The 26,260-nt window shown below is 43.9% G+C and overlaps 1 protein-coding gene across 26 annotated transcripts in view; it reads right to left on the bottom strand.

Moving 5' to 3' along the window:
* Positions 1-26,260, bottom strand: part of CLIP1 (CAP-Gly domain containing linker protein 1) — a 99,270-nt gene that overhangs the window by 4,282 nt on the left and 68,728 nt on the right. For all 26 annotated transcript variants that reach the window (XM_088659433.1, XM_088659422.1, XM_088659431.1 and 23 more), the window contains 6 exons: positions 22,308-22,414; positions 17,572-17,686; positions 12,222-12,274; positions 5,548-5,665; positions 4,117-4,267; positions 1,824-1,873 (listed from right to left, as the gene is read on the bottom strand). In XM_088659433.1, the coding sequence (XP_088515559.1) occupies positions 1,824-1,873; positions 4,117-4,267; positions 5,548-5,665; positions 12,222-12,274; positions 17,572-17,686; positions 22,308-22,414 (594 nt within the window). The remainder of the gene's footprint in view (positions 1-1,823; positions 1,874-4,116; positions 4,268-5,547; positions 5,666-12,221; positions 12,275-17,571; positions 17,687-22,307; positions 22,415-26,260) is intronic.

Genomic DNA, 26,260 nt, shown 5'->3' with positions numbered 1-26,260 from the left:
AAAACTTGGCTTTAAGAAGGTAATTTATATATATATATATTAAAAATGACTAATTTTTGTTTTGGGGCCAAAAAATCCCTTTACTTAAATTAAAAGCCTCCAAAACTGCAACCTTTTTGTGTCGGAGAATTCCCAATATTTTTTTAAAAAACTGTCCCTGGTCTATTCTGATGGGTCTTTCCCGCCTTCCCCCCCCCACCTCTATGATATCTCTTTGAATATATGACACACCCAAGTACTGTCCTCTGGCAGATTTCCTTAATAGTTAACCCTGGTGGTTCAGCATCCAATGCTCACAAGACCCAAAGCATCCTTCTGAGACATTTATTCATGTAAAAGTTCCCAGAATGGGGCAGGTTTCCACTTTTACTTGGGTACAATCAAGGGGTAGTCCAGGAGAACAAAGCCCTGGATCTTCTGCACTGGGTCCTGTCTCTCTGGGCTGTTTTATATACAATTTATGCTGCTCTGCAGGACCACTGGGTACACTGCAAAGTGCAGTACCAGTGAGACTGCAGCCACCTGCACTGGGTCTAGAAAATCCTGTTGGCACCCCATAGCTCAGAGTAAGCTCTGGAAGCAAGAGCTGGGGTTTACCCCCCACCCTGAAAGTGACCCTAAATATGCATCTATACATATAAATTAGCATATGCCATTTTTTTATGCAACCTTGTGCCATGGCCCTGTGCCCCTAAGCTTAAATGGCTAGCACACCCCTGACTGTCTCTTTGCACTAAAGAGAGGACTATTCCTCTTACAGAAGGCAAAGCAGAGGAGAACTATGGGGCAGCCTCACAAGGGATAAGACAGTAAGAACCGCCTTGCAAAGCCACAGCAAAATGCTTGAAACTGACAAAGCTACTTAAAAAAGGAGAGAAAGCGGAAACAAACCATATGCTGATTGGAGAAAAACGTTCCCAGAGGCAGATGAAAGCAAGGGAAGGTGGGGGAAAGAAAAAGCAAGCAAGCATTAGTATGTTAATTATACTATAATTAAACATATGTGAAGTGTATTACACTGAAGAAGGCCTGGCAGATAAAATATCTAAACTTGCCCTTCCAATCTTTTACCCCAGATTGGGTGATGAAGCTGCAGCCTGGAAAAGGGGCTTTCCAGGGATTTCAGGAGGGCCCACCTTCACTACTGCAGTGCAGGGCTTGCAGGAAAGGCAACTGCTCTCTCTCTGCTCTGCAGAGCTGGGCTTCTGTAAAGGTTCAATTAAATCTCTACACCGATGGAGATGAGTGTGCTCTTTGTCCATGAGTCAGCAAGAGACCATTGTGTATCTGTATATTTTTGTGTGTTTTCGTTCTTCTTGTGTGGTGTGTCAGACCCTCCAAGTGTTCCTATTTTCCAGGGGTGTCCCTGATTTAAAGAAGCTGCCCCAGTTTCTGATTTGATCCTGGAATGTCCCACTTTTCCTTGGGACGTCCCTATTTTCATAAGAGAAATGTTGGAGGGTATGGAGATATGTGATTAAGTCACTGGGCCCAGAGAAGGGTCAGAAGGGAACGGACGTGATTCCATCACCAGAAATTAAGTACACCTCCTACATCCAGTCATACCTTATTCACCCCCACCAGTGGCTCATCCTTCACTCAGCCAGACAGGCACCACCATCTCTGGGATACTGGCCTACCAATTGCTCTTTCACAGGTTGCTTCTCTTTAGGCAAATTAAGCCATCATTTTTCTTCCTCCCCAACAGGAACAAATGAGGTAGGAGTCATCCCATGTTAATCGTACACTTAACCAACCCATGAAATGCTGCTTTGCAGCTAACAGTCTATTTCTGCATGCGGCCAAGAGTGTATAAGAAATACCTGGCTTTCTTTGTTATTTTCATCCTGGAGGGCATCACTGGCTGTGTCATCTTAGAAAAGAAGAAAAACACACACATGAAAATATTTCCAACAAATAATCATTACTTATGTGCTGATACAACTGGAATTTAGGAAAGAACTAGGGGGGTGGGGAGAGAAATGGAGAGAGATGAGAGAGGGAGAGAAAGAAAAGATAACCTGGCCACATATCTATACTTTGATAAAACTTCCAGATTGGAGTAATGTAGTGACCTGTACATAAGGCTGCCCCCGGAGGCTACACAAAATCTTCATGCCTGCTTTGAAACTGTAGCGTGGGTTACTGGTCTGGTTCTGAGCACATTTCAAGCGCCTCATTCTTACCTTTAAAGCTCAAAATGGCATGAAGGGACTAGGATCTGCGAGAACCTGCCCATATATTAGGACAATGTTTGAAAACCCTGCTCCATATCTCTTGCCTTCGGAAGTGATGTCTGGGGTGACCAGGGAAGACTCTGCCATCTTTATTGAACCATGTAAAGACCTTACAAGGTTTTATTTTAGATCTTTTTTAAACCTGGTGCTCCATATGTTTTTGATTCTTCAGCTATAAAATGCTGCATTCTGTGGCTTATTTTTCAAAGTATTTTGAAATCATAATCAGATCTCAAAGTGATTAGCTTACTAGAGTGAGTTAGCAATAAACAAAATAAAATTTTTGTTATAAGTGAAATTGATTGTTCAAGGAAAAGTAAAAGCACCAATTTAAACCACACACGAACCCCATATTCCTTTTAACAAAGGAGCAAATGCAGCAATGTTGGAGTGATTTTGCAAAAGGAACATGGTTGAAGCGGAAAACAGTTCCGGCTGCAAGTGATATTCTTGATGCAAACCCAAGTTGGTCTACAATTTAGTACAGGGTGGGTGGTGTGGTGGTAAAAGGACTTAAACACAGACATCCGGCAGGAGTGAGGGATTGGATGGCAATGCGAGGAAAAAATACTGTATTCCTCCCCAATTATCTGAAACCATATTATCCCATCTCTCTGTTAAATGAATTTACTAGGTGCATGGAGTCTCATGCTACTTAATAGTATGGTAATATCAGCATTAAACTGATAATCAAAGTCTCTTGACTATTGAAATACCTTGCTTATTTCCGAAGGTGCTTTAATAAATGAATATAGGGACCATTATTTCAGGTTCCAGAGTTTTAAAGGCTGCAAGCTATAAATTTGAAACCAAATGCCTGCAAACCTATTGCCTGAAAATCCATGCATGAACAACTGAAGTAGCCCCACTTCAGTGAACTGATCAGCCGTATCATTATGCCAACAGGTGCAAATGTACAGAGTAAGATGATTGTCACCACACGTGACAACAATACATTCTGAGCAGTTTATTCAGTGATTACATGTTCACTGTGGCAACCCTGGGGAGAATGGTAATCTGCGTTTGCTCTCCAATTAGAACCGGAGATGGTCATGGTTGCAGAGTAGACATCTGGGAGGGACAGGGAACTCAGGTCCATAAATTACACATCCGCTCAAGTTGTTAAACCACTACCATGTGGTAACATTCCCACTGTTGAGTGCAATATTAGGTTCAAAGGGCCTCTGAAGAGCTACAACTCCATAGGGCTTCTACTTTATTTCCAAAGACATAGAAACATATTTGAGTACTACAGAATATAAGACAGTTATTTAGGATTCTGTCGCTGCTGGAATCCAGTGATGGCCCTTTCACACCCTGAAGAAGAAGAAGAAGAAGAAGAAGAAGAAGAAGAAGAAGAAGAAGAAGAAGAAGAAGAAGAAGAAGAAGAAGAAGAAGGAGGAGGAGGAGGAGGAGGAGAAGAAGGAGAAGAAGAGTAGTAGTTTGGATTTGATATCCTACTTTATCACTACCCGAAGGAGTCTCAAAGCGGCTAACATTCTCCTTTCCCTTCCTCCCCCACAACAAACACTCTGTGAGGTGAGTGGGGCTGAGAGATGTCAGAGAAGTGTGACCAGCCCAAGGTCACCCAGCAGCTGCATGTGGAGGAGCGGAGACGAACCCGGTTCACCAGAATAACCACTACACCACACTGGCTATCAAGGTTATCAAGCAATAACACCAACCACATACGTAATGTGGCATCTCACCCCTAACTGAACTAACAAGTCACTTAAGTGATGCAGGTTTTTGCCACCACATGAAGAATTCTGCTATCACCACATGGAGGGACTTCGCTCTGCCATCCGATGGGATCCAAAGTGCAAAATACCTGCAGCCAACAGTGAAGATGCAGCCCACAGACCAGAGATGGTTTTACCTGTGGAGCTACGTGGTTGTTTCTGGCTCTCTCTGAGTTTCTGCTCCAGATTCTTTACTTTTAGTTCAAGTTTCAACTTATCCGACTCCAGAGACTGAACTACAGAATGCAAATTCCTCGCAGTGGCATTCTCTCCACGGAGCACGGTCACCTGCAAAAGTTAAACAAAGCAGAGAGGATGCGGCTGAGGGGAGGGAATCCTTTTCAGCCTGAGGGCCACATTCTTTTGTGGGGAACCTTTCAGGATCTATAATCACTTTCTGCTACTTCCCTTCCCATGCCCACAACTTCCTCTGCGCTCCTGTCCCCCCCCCCCCCCCGGCAGTGTGTGTAAATATTTATGGAATGCTGCTGAGCTCTCAGATTTGAGCAAAATTTGAACACTGCACAAGGAAACTACATAAAAAAAATTGTACACCAGAAGATTGAAAAGTGTGTGCTAAGAATTTACAATTGCTTTCATTTCTTTTTCAGCATCTTAGTAAGGGTGTTTCAGGAGCTTAGACTTTTATGAATATTTTTTTCTTCTGATCCCTCAGAGTTGCACAAGAAAATTTAGAATTGCCTGACTGGGTGTTTCTGCACACTTCTTGGGTAGGGCAGTGGCTGCGCTGAGCCCTGCCATACCTGTGACGGGCCCTCCTACGGCTGCCCTGTGACAGACCCCATTGGGCCTCCTCTCGTCGCATGACGTTGCGAGCGCATGCCAGCCCTTCTCCCAAAGTTGGGCAGAACCCAGTGCATGTGCATGGGCAATAGACTTTGCTGCTAAGAAAGGAGAGTGTTTCCTGCAGCCACAAGGGAGGGAAGCTGCGTGCCCGCCAGCCAGCTGGTTGGCAGGTGTGCAACTCCCCCCCCCCCCGGTGGCTGCAGGAGGCGCATGCTCTAGGGAGCATTTCCCACAGCAGCTTGGGGGGGGATCTGTGTGGATCCCAGTTCAGCTACTGATTGATTAATTGATTGTGTGACTGAGGAAATGGATAAAAAGCCCGCCGCCCCCCATCCAAAATGACTATCATCAGTGCAGGTAAGAAAAAAAATTAATTTTAATTTTTATCATCTACGATAATGTTTAATGTATTTTATAGTACAGAACATTAATTACTGTTTTCATTTTATGGATACATGATCTCGTTAAGATAGTAAAATTCATGTTAAATTCCTGATTTAGGGATTGTTTTTAAAAGTCTGGAACGGATTAATCCATTTTGCATTACTTTCTATGGGAAAGCACGCCTTGGTTTAAGAGCACTTTGGTTTAAGAACGGTCTTCTGGAATGGATTAAGTTCGTAAACCAGGGTACCACTGTATTTGAAAGGTTTTTTACATTGTATTTTTATATGTCTTCTCCCATACTAGCCCACCTCATCACCTGGGTATATTTTGCAAACAAGCTAAAAGTCAGAAGATGGTGCTTCTAAAAATAGTACCTCATTTCTGAGTTTTTCCAGTTCTTCATCTTTCTCTGTGATCAAGGCACTAGTGATACTGATGGATTTCTGCAAGGATGTTCTCTCTTCATCAATTTCTTTTTTTAAGTCAGATTCTCTAAAAGAGGGAGTCAAATGGTTTCATGAGTTAGGTGAAGACTTGCTCCATTAGTATTGCATAAAAAGCCAAGTTGGGCGGGGGGAAGAGGTTGATTTTTAAAAACTATTACAGTATAGAAGTAGAAAAGGTTCTTAACAGAAGTTTCAGATCTAGCTTTGCTTACTGAGATTTAATTATTGGCAAAATTATTTGGGATTTTACAGCAGTTGAAATAAAGTGAAAAGTTTTACCTATGTAGATTCATGCCAGAATCTGCATATCATTGTATCCATTTGAATTTAAAGAAAAATGTTAATAGGGTTGGGAGATAGAAAACTGAAAAGGAGGGGGAAGGTTGCATAGAGTGAGCCTAGTTTCAGACTTTTATTACTTCTTGGAACAGTTATTAACAAGCAACGAAAAGTGCATGCACAGCTGTCATGCAAAGCAGGGCTGAAGCTGGACTTATCACTTGGTCCTCACTAATTTTTGTTAACATCCAAATTTCCAGAGAATGCGCTTTTTGACCCAGAGTAACTGGGAGCGTTTTAACAGAGGGCTGGTTGGTCTGTAACAAACTAAAACACAAATGTACAGTTCAAAGGGTTGTAAACTATTATTATTCAGCATATAAAAAACACTAAACACTTCTATTTTTTGCTTGCATCTCAATAAGTGGCTTCCTAAGCAAATAGCATGATAGATGGCTATGGGGAAAAACCCCACCAAGGAGTTGGCTGAGGGGCCTTCAGAACACACTTGCCAAGCTGTGCAGCTGGAAGCAGGGGCGGAGCAAGCGGGGGCGGTCTGCCCCAGGCACCGCCCTGGAGGCGGTGTTGCTCTGGGCCGTGCCCCCGCCCCTCCCAGCGGCAAGGCGAGGCTCCGTTGGCTGATTCACATGCCACTCAACAGAGTGGCTGCGTCAGCTGGCGCCCTTTGGTTCTTTCTGCTCAGGCGGAGCGGCGAGGGGCAGGCCAGGGAGGGGCTCTCTGGCCTGCCCCTTGCCGCTCCGCCTGAGCAGGAAGAACTATGGAGCGGTTTGCCGCCGCCGCCGCTCCAGCGCCCGGACCCCCTGGCTGGAAGCTATTTACATTTGCCTGCATCTTAAAATTGGTTTTGTAGCATTTGGGTGGTGGTGGTGGTGGTGGTAATGTATACCTCTCTCAGCATTCAGGAAAGGCTTGGCAGCTGAAGCTTTTAAAACTTTCTTAAACATTAAACATTTGATATTCACTAGTTTTGATAAGAAACTTTTAAAGATGAAGAAGGCACTCTGGAAATCCAGGCACAAGCACTTGAAGTAGCCTAAATTTACTAAGGGAGCTGCCACTAAACAGGGAACTGGTGAAGAAAACAAAGTTGCCTTCAGATTTTGTTAAGTCACTTGAAACACAAGAATTTAAATGCCTTGGCCTTCCAATACTGTATATTCCATCACTGACTCAATGTGTGAATCACAGGGGGCCCTGCCCTTCTTAGCAATTCTGACAGCCCCCTTGACTCCTGTCTTCATAAGGCCACAGGCCAGGACCATGACTTGGCTAAGAAGAGAGGAAGAGAGACTTGTGCAGTTCATTAACGGCCCCTTCTATCTTTCCCCCAACAATTCAAGCTGATTCTGCAGGGCTCCTTCATTGACCTCCTCACCACCACAGCGAGCAACTGCTGGCCCTTCCACGAGGCAGAGTGAGGCATTTGCTTCGGGAGAGGGGGAAGTGGCTTTAAATGTGTGCCACATGGTCTGCCCAGCAGCCCCTAAGCTAGCTTGCTGCCCTGCAGTCCCATCATGAATACTTTAGTATGTTAATGCTAAACCAGTCTACTCAGGTTTTGTGCACAGAATGGGGAATGCACCACCTTGTCCTTTGCCTCAGGCAGCAAAATGGCTTGGGCTGCTCCTGGCTGCTGCTCTTCCTCCTGCTTCCTTTCTGCCACCTGCTTGCCTGCCCGGAAGAGGACTAATCGGCTGACAGGCAGCGGCCTCTGCTCCTGCTGCCTCTCATCCCCACAGCTGAGGGGGCCAGAGTAAGAGGCAGGTGAACTGGCAAGAACAGGGCCGGCTCTAGGTAGACCCCCGGTGGTGCAGTGCACCAGGTCTGCGCGGAAACCATGCTGTGCCCCTCAGCGCCACGGCACGTGACCTGCTCGAGACTCCCCTGGGCAAGAAAGCTGCCAAGGTGAAGAGTCCAGGGGGCTCGTGCCCAAGGGTTCATACTGGGCCCTCAGCAGATGACCAACAATATCAACCCTTGAGGCAGGGCCCTGTTACTTTTCTGAACGCAGTCACAGAAAACAAGTCCTCTAAAAGCCGCACTGAAAATAATGGGATGCTGCTGTGCAATTCCTATTTATTTAAATAGGGCCTGAATGGGAGACACTACAAATTGGTTCAATCCCTTTAATGGGAGAGTGGGCCTGTTTTTTGTTCTTGTTCTTAAAGACAGCCAACAATTGCTATTGGAGGAAACTAAAATCGAGCAGAGGTAGCCAGAGAGAGCGAGAGCAAGAGAGTATCTCATGCACATCCAGATGGAGCAAAATGCAAACTGAAGAAAGGGATAATCAATAGCCCTAAACCAAAGGTTGTTAAGTGTCCCTGGTATCTACAGTTAGTGAGAACCACGATAACCAGCGGGTGAAATACAGCACAGTCCTTGCAGGAGCCCAAGGAATATGGCAACAAACAAACAAACAAACAACAGTGATAATACATCACAGAATTCTATTTGAAGTTATGCAGATGTTTAGTCTTAGTCATGGAAGCAGCAAGTGGAGAATCTGGGATGTACAGACATGAAGGCCTACACCACAGCTGGCTCTGGGTTGTTGTTTTTTAAGACAGAGAAGGAATTGAACAGAATCAGGCCACAGCCCCGAACAGCTGCCCAGAGTGTCTCTTCTAAATATCAGAAAGGCTGTGTTTTGTTCCAGAAAAGCTCCATGGCATTTAAGTCTGCCTTTGATTCTGCAGAATGCTTGTTGAGCACATGAGTGACAGCTCCTATATGTCAAGCATTGGCCACTGGTCTGCTAAAACTAACAGCAGCATGCCTTGCATAATTACTGGGGCCGTCTGTGCATCACTAGGTATAATGCTGGACTGCGTGCATTCAGGGTATGTGCGTGAGTGTAAGTAAAAGTGTGTGCATGTAGGTAAACTCTGCACACACAAAAAAGCAAGTTGTCTTCACAATATTTGGCTAGTTTTGCATCATTTTTGCACTGGTTTACACACTTTGGGAAGAAAGGAAATGGCAGGAGGACACAGAGAAGAGTATAAGCTTCTCCTCACAACCATGAGGGCTGGGAACTTGGTTGAAAAGCAGAAAAGAAAAGAGGAGCCAGGATTATTAAGATGCCAGTCTTTTTACTAGACAGAAAACATTGTGTTTTGGTGCGTGTGTGTGTGTGTGAGAGAGAGAGAGAGAAATGCACCTAATTTTGGAGGTGTTCACAGCTTATCATACAAACTGTTCCTCTGGCCAGTGACATTCCACACTTCCACACTTCACAAGCCCTTCTGCAAGCGGGAAAGTACATGACCAGTAATTACTAGGGCTGCAGTGCTTAGTCAGTTAAAAACTGTGGACAGACTAAAAAGGTGCACACACACACACACACACACACACACACACACATATAAATTTATATTATTATTTATAATACAACTACTTATGGAGGTTGCAAGTACCATCTTAACTGAGGGTCTCTCTCTAATGTGAGACACAAGGGTGAATATATGTCTTTTCTAAGACGATGCACTGCTACAGTGCATACACATCATCTAAAAAGCATGCTTTCTGCATCAGAGTATTTCTTTACTCATATGCAAATTTAAGCAATTAACTAGAACTCATATAATTAATTAGGTAAGCTATTTCAAATCAGGTGACAGGCCTAATATATACACATTTCAAATGCCCTTCCTTCTCAGACACCTCTCACATTTGTTCCCTTCCACCTTGACTTGGAAAAATGCCTCTTGCATACACCTCCATCCAGACACTTCAACCCAGAACCCCCATGATACATAACGGAGGCCCAGAACCACTGGGCTCTTAGCACCAGGCAAAATGAGATAGTCCACCCCTGGCTGCAGTAAGGCAAGTAAGGCACAACAAATAATCATTCTATTATGTTTTTACTAACATAAGGGAAAATAGTCTTTTGGAAATTCTGCCTTGGCACCAAAATGCTTGGAGAACCTCTGCCAATATTTATCCTTGGGTTTAAAAAAGTGGCCATTCTATGGTTAAATTGGAAGTTGTGCTTTGTGTATGCATGTATACACCCACACCCACCCACCCACCCACCCACCCAGCAATTTGAAAGCTCAGTCATGCTGAGAAACTTCATCCGTTTTCTTTAGGATGGGAGCACAGTTATTATCAACTTGAAAAGTATAATTTCATGGCTCAAAAGACCCATTTAACAACAGTTTCCAATTGGTTTATTAGGGCAGGGCTCATGACCATTTGTACAGTAATTCCCATGTTTTTTACCATTATTATTTTTTGGTGACATTTAAGGCTGCAAGGGGCTCACCTCACCAGAAGCATCTCCTGAGCAAGTTCCACTGGAATGAATAGGATTTGCTCCACTGAGCGAGGTAGATTTGTGCAGGAGACATTCTTAGTGGTTTGTGCCCAGAAGCAGTTACTAAATAGATCACATGGGTGACTCCAATATCCCCCAGCTAGAAGCACACCCAGATTCTTTGCTTGCCACAAAAGAAACCAAGAAATTCAAATAATGAAGCAAGTACCTTAAAGTGATACTGGGCAAGCTTTAAAAATGCAAGATAACAAGAACCACATGTTAGAAACATGGAAGAGGAATGCAAAATACAGTAAAGGAAGAACTAAATTTGCACTGAAGTGGATTCTGTTGTTGTTGTAAAAAAAATAAAAGATTTAATACTGCTGAGTATTTTATGAAACAAAAAACGAAACAAAAAAAAAGCAAGACACCAAGGAAACAAAAAGGCAGCCGAAAAATATGTACAACAATTTTTATTGGCGAGGAAAAAAAAGTTATTTATTGTAACGTGGATAGACTTTCTTTAGTCTTACCATTAAAGACACACAGATATAGCAAAGGAAGCAAGGGTAGGAAAGGGAAGAGAGAGGAGTGAAATGAGTACGTATTGAGAAAAGAGCGTAGGCTCAGAGACAAGTCAGACAGTTAGCAAATCCACAATGGATCTAATGAGCTGAAGCAACACTGAGCCCCTCTTAGCCAGAGAGGCCCAAAATTCTCTAACTCCGCCTTCATCAGCCTGGTGCCCTCCAGAGGTTTTGAACTACAACCAATAGGAATCGGTGACACTTCGCTGACCTCCCATCACGTGTGTCACTGTGGCTTCCCCAGGGAGAGAGGGAAAGGGGCAAACCCAAGGGGGACTGCACCAACTTCGCTGCCACCTCACCTCTCACCCTCCTGGGAGCCTGAGTGCTGTTCTGTTCCCTGTTGCTTAGGCAGATGGAAGTTGCAGTCCAAAATATCCAGAGGGCACCAGGTTGGAAAAGGCTGTTCTAATACAATTTTGGGGGCAGGAGAAGAAGAATTATTGTGGGTAAAAGGGTGATGGGCAAGACTGATCACTCCATGAGGTCTCTATATCAACTGACCAAAGATCTCTTGTTTTTGCATCACAAAGCCTGAGAGGTTAGACAGAAAACCTACTGCTAATTCCTGAGCCATGAAAATGAACTGTTTGGAAAGTCCCTGGTTTTCAACTGTCTCAATCACTATAAGGTTATATACACTACAAGGCACCCTGTAAGCATACTTCAGAAATAAAACTCATTCATGCTTCTATTCCAGTAAGTTTGATATTTTTCTGTTACAATACTGAATTCCACCAGTGTAATTGCTGGATACTGAGAGGGTTAACTGCATAGCATAAGCTGAAAAAGGAAAGCACCAGTAACCTAGAATATTTATGTTTGCCAGGATGCTTTTTTTCTGAATTAGGTATCCCCTGAAGGTGTTAAAATGTCAATGTTAAGATGTTTCACTTCCATCTTTATACGTTTTGGGCATCTGTCTGTCTCAAGAGACAATGGACAAATGTGCCATTGGGGTGGGGGCTTTAAAGTCAAACTGTTAGAGAGTTATGTGCCTGCAGTGGGTGTAGAGTTTAGCAATATTTTGACAAAACCACTTCATGAAGAATTTTGAAGCTGATCCAAGGGGAGGCTTTGCGCATTTTCCAGATCTGTTAAAGCGATTCAATACTCTAGTGCTCAAAATGGCACAATTATCTAGGTGCTGAAATGCAGAGAATAGAAGGGAACATCTAACCAAGTATGATACATGCTAGATTAAGCAATGTTAAATGCTTCTTAAGGTCAAGCCTTTTCACACAAACTTCAGTGATGAGAAGGATAAAACTGTATTTAGTATTCCACATGCATTTTCAACAGCTAAAGTGTGCCAGTCCTGGGTTATTTCAACTAAAGAAAGGTAGATGGAATCAAACAGCTTCACTGTGGGTTAATTTAGTCCTATTTTTCCTAATTGTCTGTAGGTACACACACCCAAACACCCCTCCCCCTGTGAGAAAGCTTACCTCTTTTTCATCTCTAGCAACTGATTATTAAGAACAGACCTCTCCTCGTCCAGCTGAAAGAGAAAAACAGTCTCATTTACCATTTAAGAATCAAACAGTGCTATCTTCTAATTCAAACATCCTGCAACTTTCCCTAATTTGCAGATTGTCTTCTTTCCAGAGGTGAAAGGGGGGGGGAATCCTCTGCAACCTAAGCCATTTTCACAGAAATTGGTTGTTTTCAGTAGGCGCATGAGGCAACGCTGCCTCTTCCCCAACTTTCCTCTTCACATGCTCTCTTTGACCATAGGGATTTGTTGAATCCTGACAGGGGAGTCCTCCTCTGCCCCTTTTAATCCCACAACAGCAGCCAGCCAGATCACACATACACCCCCCCCCCCCGCCCCCCAGATCTCCCTAGCTATTGCCATTCCCCCTCCATGTCTCTCAGCTCTCAGCTTTGGCCTCAGTTCCCAAGAGAGGTTGATGCTCTTTTTTTAGACCACAAGAGAGAGAAGGAAAGTGCAAACCATGGGAGGTTTGGCCTAGAACAGACATTGTGTGTATTGTGCCGAGAAGTCTAATATAGCTATTTTCAGCGACAGCTTCAGAGGACAGCTCATCTGCCTCCCCCACACAGGCAGGCTGCACATGCGATTGCTCTCAATTTCAAGGCTTGCTGTAGAGGCAAGAGAAACTGAAACTCCAGAGGTGGAAGGAGAAGAATTTGGAAGGGAAAGTGCCTTTGTTCTGAAGGATGCAGGACACAAGGGCTTAAACCGGAGGTAAACTTGGGCAGCCCATGAAATCTCCTTCCTGCAAGCTGCAGAGATGTAACCTACTGCAAAAAAGGTAAAATTCACATTTGCTGCTCCACCCACCACTGCCACCCCAATCGACTTCAAGGGGCATCTTTGGCAATAGCCTGTCATGGAGAGCTCAAAGATCTCCTCTGGACAGCAGACTTCCTCAGAATTGAGGAATGTTATGAGATGACAGGCACCCACTCTGAAGACAATTGTTCCAATGGGTTTTCGTAGCTAGATGAGTGGTTCTCTGCCATAGGTGTCTATTTTGTATTCTTTTGATTTGAAAAAAGCATGTATTTGTTTTCCTCTTTCTACTGTACATTGCCTTGATGCACTTGTGCAGAAGAATATTAATAAATTACTAACTATAATAATAATAATCTGCCAGTTTAACCTCACCACAGAGTCTGAAAATCCTCATAAGGCCCTAGAGCTGGGTCAGCATTCATGGAGGGACAGGTCTGCTGTACACACCCTAACCCTAACCCTAACCACCACAAAAGCTCTGAATATGCCATACTTATTTTGCAATTTATTTTTAATATATCCAAGAAAAGACCATTGCGTCTTGCTGAGAATTTCTGGCAGTAGCCCTTCTCCCTGCCCCCCCCCCCAACGTGAAACAATGCCTTAGCATCAACAGATAAAATTTGCATATGCTACCCCCAGCAGGACAAAATGGATTATGGGAAATTCCTTCAGCAAAAAATACATAGAGTGGAGGATTAATTTTTTAAAGTAATAAAACTTCCTAATTTTAAATTAAGGGCTGCCACACAAAGATTTGAAATACTGCAAGTCAGAAAATTTCCCCAAGGTAAGGGTCTAATATATGATTGAATATCCTTTAATTAATTACAAAGAAGCTAATTACTTAAGCAGCCATGAAGAGAACACTCACATTTCCCCTTCCCAAGTATACAAATTTTAGATGTAAATATAAAACACTGATGAAACAATATGAATGAAATTTGTAAAATGCCTCATGCATACACAGATTCACTAACAGATATTGGCCGGAATTTATATTGTTACCATAGCAGTACCAATAAAAAATACCTGCAAGGTATGTGGAAGATTCATCTTACTAGTTTTAAAGACATTAAATCTCAGTCTGAAAAATAAACCCATACAGGAAAGCTTTCATTTACTGTTTTCTCACTTCCTCTGGACAAAGAAAGCCTGGGTCATCTGAATTTTATGCAAGCCCTTCTCTGACGTACATTCTAAAGCTGAGGTCTTCCGGGGACCCTTTCCACACTGGCTTCTCTGCCATAGAACCAGAGTTCTTTTAGGCCACACACTCATGGCTGCCAGGTCAGGCGCCTCCCACTTCCTGAGACTCCAGGGCCAAACCTGAGACCTGGGGGTGCTCCTGGAGATGTCATGGACAAGCACAGTCACTGTTATTTTCAAACAAAAAACACAAGGTCCAACAAACGAGCAAATACGTCACTCATTGGAATTGAAGTCAGACATCTTAGTGAAAGGGGGTATTCCCAGGTCTAGCTGAAGTAAGGGGATCACTCCTTCTTACCTGCTTAGGCAGCCCGGGTAGGGAAGCCCCACATGGAGATTCAAGCCTGCCAGCTGGGGGCAGTGGGTGTACCTAACAACTGGACACACACTCAGTTTACATGGGTGCTGGTCAGGTTTCATCACTGCTCTGTGTGAGCTAACAGTGTGCCCTAGAACATCTTGCTGAGTTATAGTGGCAATGATAAACCAATGGACTTGGCTGCCATTACTGATCTTTTTGATAAGGTTCCAAGGAATACCTAGGATTGCTCACAACATTGTTGAAAAAACCTTATCAAATCAACATGTTTCTCTTACGTTTTAGGGCTAGCCAATTCACATTCCTTGGCACCCCAACTTGGTAGGTGGATATTCTTCCTAGGCTAACACCCCAATTCCAGTTACCAGATTTCTTTACTCTAGGACTTCCGTGCCAACAACTGTCACATGCAGCAAGGAAAGGTGAAGAAGAGGCAGAAAATCCTTGGACCAGATTTAACTTTGGGTTAAGCTCTTTCTCTTAACCAATTTCCAACAACACCCAGTCACCCACCCACCTGGAAGCCCCTTCTGAAGCCTTATGTAATGGGGGCAACTGAAACACAGGTAGGTGAGTAACTGCTTTTTGTTGCAAGAGGGCCTATGCAGGAGAAGGGACTGGCAAATGGTGCTTCGTGGTATGATTTTGAATTTTAAGAAGTTAGAGAGGTAAATTTAGTCTGCCTCCACTTCAGCAATCCTTACCCACCAACTCTATAAGCTACTCGCTTCTGCTGGGTTGGGGGTGCTCATTTATTGAAAGGCAGCATTGGGATGCCTTGCAGAAGTGGCTGATCTGCGCTAATTAGCTACACTAGGCTTTATCACGTATTTAGCTCCATGACTACCATGTCTTGAGCAGACACCCATTACCGGTATTAGTGCCCCCTCTTTATCCAACAATTTTAAGCTGCTTACAAATCTAATTTAAAATTCAATTTTTTTAAAAAATGTATGCCTGCAAGCCATATCCAGAGTGCTTTGTTGGTACACGTCCAGCATGTGCTTGCAATAAGGTCTACATACTATTTTAGTTCACGTTAATTAGTCCTGGGACTCCTGCAGGTTCTCCCAAGAGACAAAAGGACAAGAATTGCTGTAAGAGGCTGAAATGTAATGCCCAGGCTCTCTGCCTCCTCAGTGTCCCAGTTTCTTCTCAGCTTCCCAACTACTGCTGATATAGTTTTCAAGCCCAAAGCGATACTAATGACAAAGCTTGGGCATTCTGCATATCCCAAGGTTGCTGAGAAGGACATCTGCTTCTCTTTTGACTCATCAAGTTCCTAGTCCACATATTTGCAAATAAAAGCTTGGAGAAGAATCCATGCTTGTCTCCTACTCATTCCTCTTGCACAAAAACCCTAACCCAAATCAAAATATAATGATTTCAAATTACTTCTAAACATGATGCATGGCGGCAAAATTAGAAATATATTAAGTAGATGTACCCAGATACTTGGTTCTGACGACAGGTTTTAGATTGTCTTGTTACCTTTGCAACGAATACACTTACAACCCAATGAGGAGAAGGATGAAAAGATGATGACAGATTGTGTGAACATAATATGCTCTCTAAGGAGTTGGGGCCATTACAGAGTTTTTCTTAGATCCTTGACTTAGAAGTTAGCCAAAAGTTGCTTGTGTGAGATGTGCAAAGGCTAAAGCAGATCCCTTGAGTCAGCCCAAAGTGTGTGATCCTGGCCAACTCCCATTCATTTCAACAGAGATTGTGCATGAAAGGCCCATACTATACAGTATGTGTATGTTAATATATGGTATGAAGTAGATTTTATACAGCTACTAAATGACCACACATCTATCCTAAGCAAATCTCACAGCCAGCACAATGAATCTCATTTACACATATTCCAATTCAAAATCATCACACACAGCTTTCCAAAACAGTTTTGCTCACTTGCTCAAACATCCCTTATAGAAATTAGTGCTGGGGTGTGTTGTTGGGGTTTTTTTTGGGGGGGGGGGTTCAGCAAGCAGCTTCAGAAGGTCACTGTGATGAAAACCCCATTATAGATATATCAATGCAAGAATAGCCACTGACAGAAAGACTGACCAACCTCTACAGCCAATAGATGTAGACCAGGGGTCCCCAGACTTACCGGCGTTTGGGCTGGTTCCCACTGCGCCAATCGCGCGGCGGGCCGGAGGGCGGGGGAGCGCATGCCTGTGCGGGCCGGCGGGCAGTGGAGTGCGCGCCCGTGCGCATGCGCACGGGCGCTTACTGGCGCGGCGGCGCGCTTCCAGGGTGGAAAAAGCGCCGAAAATCCGTTGTGCGCATGCGTATGGGCCTCCCCCAACCCGGAAGTGCACCAGAAATGACCTCTTCCGGGTCCGGAGAGGCCCATACGCATGCACACAAAGGATTTTCGGCGCGTTTTTCCCGACCCGGGAGAGCGCTGCCGCGCCATGCGCCGCAAGAGCGGGCGGCGGGCGTCTTCGCGGGACGGATTGGCAGGCCAATTGGGCCGCATCCGGCCCCCGGGCCGTAGTCTAGGGACCCCTGATGTAGACCCTTGCTAACAATCAACACTTCTTTCCACCAAACCTCCTCTCTCCTGCAAAGGATTTGTTGGGCATTATGCAATTTCCCCCCTTTCTTGGATATCTTTGAAGATATTATGTTCAAATACTTTAAAACCCAATGGAAGAGCTACAAATCTAGCACCTTGGAGATAGACTGGCTTTGTTGTCAGGGTGGACTTTTGCTAGCTGCAGCCGCCCACAAGAGATCACACCACAATAAACACTGAATTCATTTTAAGTTCTCGTTGCCTTGTTGTTGCTGCTGTTCTCCTGGCATTTATACCCTGAAAGACAAATTCCCTCAATCATCAGCATGTGCCGAAATCTCTCCCTCTCTCTCTCTCTCTCTCTCTCTCTCTCACACACACACACACACACACACACAAATGGAAGAGCATGGCTAGCTCTTAAAAACTCGCTTACAGCAAACTCCACCTCTGGAAAGCCAACGTGGAAGGACTTACCTTCTGGTGACTGGTGACTTCCCCTTTGCCAAGCTCCTCGGCAAGTTTAATGTTCTCTTCTTGCAAGACGGCAAGCTGCTGGGACTTCTCAGCCTCTACCAGCTTTAGTACTTCTCTGTGAAGACAGAGAGCGCATGGTTACCATAGATACAAGAAGGGCAAGGGAGGGGAACAGTGGGAGAGAAATCAGCTTTGCAGCTTGCAAAAAAAAAAAGTAAGGGAGAGAAAATCTCATGCTTGATGAGATATTTAATAAGGTGACAACCCACATCTCAAATGCGCTCCTCTGTCCAGCATCGATCTTCGAAAGTAAGTCAGTGGGTGCTTGGTGTGGAATCACTTCTTTTTAAATGAATTACTTTCCATGTCCTTTGAAACATTTTTTTAAAAAGCAAATACACATATTTATCATAGCTGTAATTGGGCTGGGTCAAGTATAACCATGTTAATATTCTTATCTCATGAATGATGGGAGCTGAGAGACTGAAAAAAAGGTCAGGCAGCAGACTGCCACAATCCCCCCCCAACAACAACACACACACAACCAGTCCCTAAATGTTGTAGCAATTTGTTTCTATTTAAAATGAGGCTCAACAACCTTGCAATAGGTGCAGGGTGAAATATGCAATAAGGTTTAGCTATATATATAAAAATGTAGGCATTGCATGCGCAAATGTTCCAGCCCAGGCATCCCCAAACTGCGGCCCTCCAGATGTTTTGGCCTACAACTCCCATGATCCCTAGCTAACAGGACCAGTGGTTGGGGAAGATGGGAATTGTAGTCCAAAACATCTGGAGGGCCGAAGTTTGGGGATGCCTGTCCCAGCCTTTCACCGTAACCACTGAACCGCATTGCAACTAATTTGGGCACAACATACCTTGCCCATCAGGGAGGGATCTAGCATAAAAAATTATCAAAAAACCACACCTTTCACACCTAAAATAATGATTAAACACAAAAAGTAGTGCGCAAATTAGACATCACCAGCAGAAGCTCTGAAGACTCCAGCAGCATCCAATAGAAAGGCAGATCTCACGCTGCTGCCTCCAAAGCCACACCACCATATGACATCACAAAATTCCACAGCAACCAACTGAAAACAGGCCTTTTGCAGCAACAAGGCCCAACATTGCCCAGCAGACTGAATAGGCCTCAGCAGACTAGGCCGCTTTTTAAAGTATACCTAAAATCCTTTGCTTATTAGGGGCCACCTCATATTTTGTTCAAAATATTGCTTTGCAGAAGTAACTACCGTAGTTACCAAAATTTTGGCTTGGTTTTTGAAAAATAGGGGGTCCTCAGTAATTAGCTAATTGGGAACCACTGAACTAGAGAGAAGCATTGCAGAAAGCATCAAGAATCAGCACACTGCAAGCAGCACACCATCTAGTAGAAGAAGAAGAGTTTGGATTTGATATCCCGCTTTATCACTACCCGAAGGAGTCTCAAAGTGGCTAACAATCTCCTTTCCCTTCCTCCCCCACAACAGACACCCTGTGAGGTGAGTGGGGCTGAGAGACTTCAGAGAAGTGTGACTAGCCCAAGGTCACCCAGCAGTTGCATGTGGAGGAGCGGAGATGCGAACCGGGTTCCCCAGATTAGGAGTCTACCGCTCTTAACCACTACACCACACTGGCTCCCCCCCTTTTTTACCCATAGATGCTTTATTTAATCAGTACATCACTTTACTGGCAGTACAAACACTCATCACACGCACTCACACACACTTATGGTCCCTCTTCTACGGCAGACAACACTTTTTTCTTACGTGAATGGACGGGGGTGGGCAGCAGGCTGGTGACATGGAGGGCAGAGACGTGTGCTCCTGGGTTAATTTCCATCCATAGAGGGGTCATAACCAAAAGACTCAGCCACCCAGCTCAAATTCAAAATGTTTTATGGTGAACGATCAGTGTTAGCAACACTGAAGAGCCCTGAGATCATCTGCATTAGGAGTTCCAACATCTAAGTTTTCTGGCTGTTTTGGTTTGTCACCTCAAAAAGCAACCATGCACTTGTTCTGTAAGTGGTCTTGAGTGATGCTTGGATTGCTGGAGAGTAAGAATGAGGCCCACTGAAAGAGAAAGAATAATAGAATTGTAGAGTTGGAAGGGACCCTAAGGGCATAGCTGCCAAGTTTTCCCTTTTCTCGCGAGGAAGCCTATTCAGCATAATGGAAAATCCCTTAAAAAAGGGGATAACTTGGCAGCTATGCCTAAGGGTCATCTAGTCCAATCCCCTGCAATGCACAAGTTTCAACCAAAGCATCCATGAAAGATGGGCATCCAACCTCTGCTTAAAAATCCTCAGAAGGTGGAAGAATCCATTCCACTGTCAAACAGCTCTTATTGTCAAATAGTTCTTCCTACTGTTGAGTCAGAATCTTCTTTCTTGTAACTTGAATCCTTTGGTTTGGTCCTACTCTCCAGAGCAGGAGAAAACAAGTTTGCTCCATCTTCCATGTGACAGTCCTTTAGATATTTGAAGAAGCCCATCAGATCTCATCTCAATCTCCTCTTTTCCAGGCTCTTCAACTGCTCCTCCTAAGGCTTGGTTTTCAGACCTTTCATCATCTTGGTTGTCCTCCATGTTCCAGTTTCTCAATATCCTTCTTAAATTGCGGTGCCCAGAACTGGACACAGGACTCCAGGTACGGTCTGATAAAGTGGGACGATTACTTCTCTTGATCAGACACGAGACTTCTGTTAAGCCCTTTTGCTGCTGCATCACATTGTTGACTCATGTGAAGCTTGTGGTCTACTAAGACCCCTAGATCCTTTTCACATGTACTGCTAGTAAGGTGGGTGTACCCCATCTTATATTTGTAGTTATTCCTGCCCAAGTGCATAACCTTACATTTATCTCTACTGAAATACATTCTGTTGGTTTGGCTCCAGTTTTCCAATCTTTTAAGGTCATCTTGAATCCTGATTTTGTCTTTTGTGGCATTAGCTGCACCTCCCAGTTTGGTGTCATCTGCAAATTTGATGAACATCCTCTCAATTTCTTCATCTAAGTCGTGGAACAACAACGGGTCCAGGATAGAACTCTGCGGTACCACACCTGTCCCTTTTTTCCAGAATGATGAGGAACCATTAGTGAGCACTCTTTGGGTTCTGTCAGTCAACCCACTACAAATCTACCTAACAGCTACTTCCTTCAGTGCACATTTTGCCAACTTCTCTACAAGAATATCATGGGGGACTTTGTCAAAAGCCTTACTGAAATCAAGATACACTACATCCACAGCATTTCCCTTATCCACCAAACTTGTAACTCTAGCAAAAAAAAGGAAAGAAATTCGTCTGGTATGACTTGATTTTGAAAAACCCATGCCTTCTATTGAGCCAGACCAGTTGTGCATCCAGCCCAGTATGGCCAAGATTGGCTTGGCTAGACAGCATTCAGATACAGGTGTCCCCTCCCCACCATAAAACCTGGAGGTTCACTCCAAACATTATGTAGTAGCAAGCATGTTTACCACTGGGTGGGGAGCCAAGGCCAGTTTCAGTTCCTTGGCACCTGTAGGATAGGCACCAATCAACTCAATAGTAATCTCCCACCTTCAGCATCTTGCAATAAAATCTAAATAACATTTTTCTATATAGTTTTGAACCCTGACTGATTCAATCATGCTTGTTCTGTTCTGAAACCCAGAGCAGCATTCATTCCTAGCTGTTTTTGAACCATACATAACCCTAGAAATAATATCTCTTCTTAATGTCTCCTGAGAGCAAATAAATTGGTTTGGAAATCAAGAGCTCCCCACCATCAAATAGATTCTCAAATATGCAAATATGGGGGTGGCTTGGTTTTAAAGAGAAACGAGGGACCAGTGTGAGTTGAAATTGAAGCATCGAGTGCTTTGCGTGACAGAGCCTGCCTCTCTCTCTGCCCACAGAGACTGCAAAACTTGGCTGAACCTGCATCTCTCCCACAGCTAGTCGTGAAAAGCCAACATGTTTGTTTCTGCTCATGCAAAATATGGAGGGGGGGGGGTTGGTCCCACACAGAATGAAACAAATCATCACCACCCTGCTGGAAATTAAAAATAAAGGCTTTTTTGCAAACAAAATCCCTCATCACTAAGCATCACTAAGCAATTCCGCATTCTCTGGTATCTGTGCTTGGGGTTGTTCCTCTAAGTCTAAGGCAATACCAGTAATGCTGTTATCAGGATTAGTAACAAGCAGAGCAATGAAAAAAGAAAGAGATCAGCTTTGCGTGTGCACAATGTGGGGAGAGAGGAAGAGCCCCTATTTGAAAAGTGCTCATGCCCCCAGGTGGCCAAACCACGCATAGTTTCAAATCAATAAACACAAACACAGCAGTCAACATAACACGATTTGTATTAACAATTGGTATCGCCCAGTAACTTTCAGTGACCCATAACTGCATAACTTTTACCACTATCTCTTTTTAAAAGAGTCTTGTGGCACTTTAAAGACTCAACGTTGGTTTTTATGGACTGCTGTCTCCTGAAGCAGGAACTGCTACCATGCATCTGATGAAGTGGACCCTCGTTAAAAACAAAAAAAGTTTGTGCTTTTAAATAAAGATATTAGTCATTCTTCGTTATCATCATAAGTTTCAGATTGCTACACAATTTCTCCACTACTTTCTTTTCTAAACAACTGAAAACATCCCTCATACACCATGAACAAACGTTTTGTTTTCATGAATAATAAACAGTCTCACACAGAGTTTCCAAAGAGTAAGAGAGTTAAACACTTACAGTTCTTTTCTCATCTCTTCCATTTTCTTGTTCTCTCTTTGGAGGAGCTCCTGAGACTTGTTCAGCTCTTCTTTGCTCTTTACGGCACTTCCCTTAAGGGCAGCCAACTTGGAAGAGAAAAGAAAACAAGAAGGATACTTGGCTTACTATTTTGGGGGACTGAAAGGACCAAGGGGGCTGAGGCATTTCATTTCATTTATTTATCCATTTTTAATACTGCTTAATATAGTAAAAATTGCTAAGTAGTTTACAGAAAAATACAAATACAAAAAACAGTACAGTCAATCCTCGGTTTGCGACCGCCTCCGTTTGTGACTGCTTCGGTTTCCGACCACCATGGACCCAGAAATGTTTACATCCGGGTTCCGCAGCGCTCAGATGCGCAGAAGCGATCTGTGCAGTGCGCAGAAGCGCTCTATCGGCACTTCGTGCACGCGCAGAAGCATGCCTCAGGGAGCAACGAACTCGGGGAGCAACCAGCTCCCCGGAACCAATTGTGGTTGTAAACGGAGATATGACTGTATCATTTTCTTTAGGACAAGATAAAAGCAAGGTAAACTACACAAGAAGAAGAAGAAGAAGAAGAAGAAGAAGAAGAAGAAGAAGAAGAAGAAGAAGAAGAAGAAGAAGAAGAAGAAGAAGAAGAAGAAGAAGAAGAAGAGTAGTTTGGATTTGATATCCCGCTTTATCACTACCCTAAGGAGTCTCAAAGCGGCTAACAATCTCCTTTCCCTTCTTCTCCCACAACAAACACTCTGTGAGGTGAGTGGGGCTGAGAGACTTCAAAGAAGTGTGACTAGCCCAAGGTCACCCAGCAGCTGCATGTGGAGGAGCGGAGACGCGAACCCTGTTCCCCAGATTACGAGTCTACTGCTCTTAACCACTACACCACACTGGCTCTCACAACACAACATTGTTGCACAAATAAGACCGATCAGTGTTCGAAACAAAACAAATTAAAAAGGGAGAGTCCAGGAAAGACTGGTAAGCATTTAAGTTTTAAAGAGGTGTTTAAAGGTCATTATTCTTTTCATGTCATAAATACTTGAGGGAGGGCCTTGCGGGGGGGGGGGCTTGTTATCACTTAGAAGGGCTGTTTTCATGTTGTTACTGAATGACAATCTGCTGGTCATCCCATGACCACCAGAGTCTCTGCAGAAGACTGGCTTGCTCTGTACCAGAGGAGGTGTCATCACGGGAGAACCGTCTTGAGAGCTCTCATCTATTTTGCTTTCTTTTAAAAGCAGCTGGAGGATTACATGAATTGGACTGAGACTGTAGCAATAGGCAAGTTGTTATTTACCACATTGCAGAAAGCAACTTGTTTTTCAAAATGGTGAAAACAGCAGTCTGGGGTGTGTGTGTTAGTTCAGGAAACTAGTATAAGGAAAGAGGTTAACCCTGCATTCTACTTCCCAGAGTGTAACAATCTTCAGCCAATTAGACGCCCTGTGGCTTCTTTTTAAAAAAACCCTGAAAGATTCAGGAGACTGTGTCATGCGTTTCCAATGTCTTGTTCAATACCTTGCCCAATCTGGCCATACAACAGTCTCTTTGATACTGAATACTGCCTAAGGCACAACCAACAGTAAATACTAAACAGTACAGAATAGGGCTGCTTCAGGTTTCAGACCATCAAAAGTAAGGGAGAAGAAAATCTAGGGTTGCTGAATGCTTTAAATATGATTCAAAGGAGAGGACTATAAAGGCAAATGGAAAAACATATTAATACAGTGAAGCAATCAAAGTCCCAACACATTGCTAGGGGAACAGGATAAGACTTGCTGCCAAAACTATTAGGGAGTTCACATAAGCATTACTGCCTTAGAATTATAGTTTTAATCTGACTGGCAGAGAGAACCTTTCTGAATCTAAGGTAAGTAATGCCTGCTTGGAATCATTTCAATATAGCTACACTCGTCAGAAAAATAAGAGGGCTGTATACCCCAAAGTGCATTGGTATTTCAATTACTTTTCAATTTTTAAAAGTTGTGTCACACCTCAGAATCTGCTTTAAAACAGGTTCAGTACAGTATTGGCAGTATAATCCTTTTTGGTACCTTCCAAAAGTAAAATGTATTACGCTTAATAAGCTACAAGTTCCACCAGAACTGGCAAACCAGCTAGCTTATAATTAGATAAACAATCTTGAATAAAACTTCTAACGCGAATTAAGAGTCACATCAAAGGAGCGGTATTAATCAAACATTAATTGGCAGCACCAATGAAAGGTAGGCAACCCTAATTTGACACCCCTACACATTTAGCAGCAGGTGACAGGTGGAGTGTGCCCAGACAAAAGAAAACCCTCTACCGTGAGCTGCTACAGTACCTTAAACAGAGGGAACCAAAGAGAGAAGCACTGAGCTGGCGGCGCTGAGACTATCATCCTTTCAATGAATCTGATGTTTCTGGTCCAAACTGACCCTGAGCCTTTATTTATGGCGGTTTCATTTACCCTGTAAGAGCTTGCCAGCAGCTGGTAAGCCTAGTCTGTTCACATGCACTCAGCAATGTGTTTTATTACATAACAGATAATCTCCAGATGCTCTGTAAGAATTACAGAGCTGCTGGATTTTAATTTTAATTTTCAGCTATCTAGCAATCAACCATTGGCATCAAGGTCCTGAATGCTATGATCTCCAGTAGCATTGATGGCTGCTGCTGTAGGAACAGGGAACACCAGGCTGGGAAAATGCAGCTCCAGGATTTTCTTCCGTCCCGAAGCGACACCACTGTCTGTGGGGCGCCAGGGCAGCTGAAACACCCTCCTCAGTCCAGAAAGTGAAGTGACTAAGAGGGAGGCTTTCAAGTTTAAGTATTGTTTGTGGCCAATTAACAATACTAGAGGAAATCAGATTGTGAATAAAATAACCAGAGGCTGTGCACTGCTTTCCTTTTTATGCTCGCAGGATAAGAAGCAATACTTCCGGGCAAGATTGTTTGCATTCTAATTAAAAGTTAATGAGTTGCATTTCAGCCAGCTGAAGCTCATTCATTAAAGCTCTATATCAGGCATCCCCAAACTGCGGCCCTCCAGATGTTTTGGCCTACAACTCCCATGATCCCTAGCTAACAGGACTAGTGGTCGGGGATGATGGGAATTGTAGTCCAAGACATCTGGAGGGCCGAAGTTTGGGGATGCCTGCTCTATATCCTGCAGATTGATGTCTCCCCCTAAAAACATCTGCTCTATAAGTGTCAGTTGACCCTAATAAACTGTTGCTCTTGGGGGGAGGGGGTGCATGTATGCCTGCAGTTTCGGTCTCTCCTTGGGGGTGTGACTATGAGAGTCACCATGATGAATGACTGGCATTTCATAATTTATCATTACACTCCTACCGAGGGTGTAGGCTTTGGTAGATACATGTCTTTTTGAAGATGTGTCCATTGTTCTGAGGGGGATACTACCCAAGAAGAAGAGGAGGAAGAGTTTGGATTTGATATCCCGCTTTATCACTACCCTAAGGAGTCTCAAAGCGGCTAACAATCTCCTTTCCCTTCCTCCCCCACAACAAACACTCTGTGAGGTGAGTGGGGCTGAGAGACTTCAAAGAAGTGTGACTAGCCCAAGGTCGCCCAGCAGCTGCAGGTGCAGGAGCAGGGAAGCGAACCCGGTTCACCAGATTATGAGTCTACCGCTCTTAACCACTACACCACACTGGCTCTCAAGCATACACAGAGGGTCCGGAACCAGACATGGCTGGGAAATAATAATAATAATAATAATAATAATAATAATAATAATAATAATAATAATAATTTATTATTTATACCCCGCCCATCTGGCCGGGTCTCCCCAGCCACTCTGGGCGGCTTCCAACAGAAGGATAAAACACAACAATCTATTAAACATTAAAAGCCTCCCTGAACAGGGCTGCCTTCAGATGTCTTCTAAAAGTCTGGTAGTTGTTTTCCTTTTTGACATCTGTTGGGAGGGCGTTCCACAGGGC

Source organism: Zootoca vivipara, chromosome 16 (assembly GCF_965207765.1).
Source record: "Zootoca vivipara chromosome 16, rZooViv2.hap1.1, whole genome shotgun sequence".
Taxonomy (NCBI): domain Eukaryota; kingdom Metazoa; phylum Chordata; class Lepidosauria; order Squamata; family Lacertidae; genus Zootoca; species Zootoca vivipara.
This window is presented reverse-complemented; position numbering and strand designations above follow the sequence as displayed.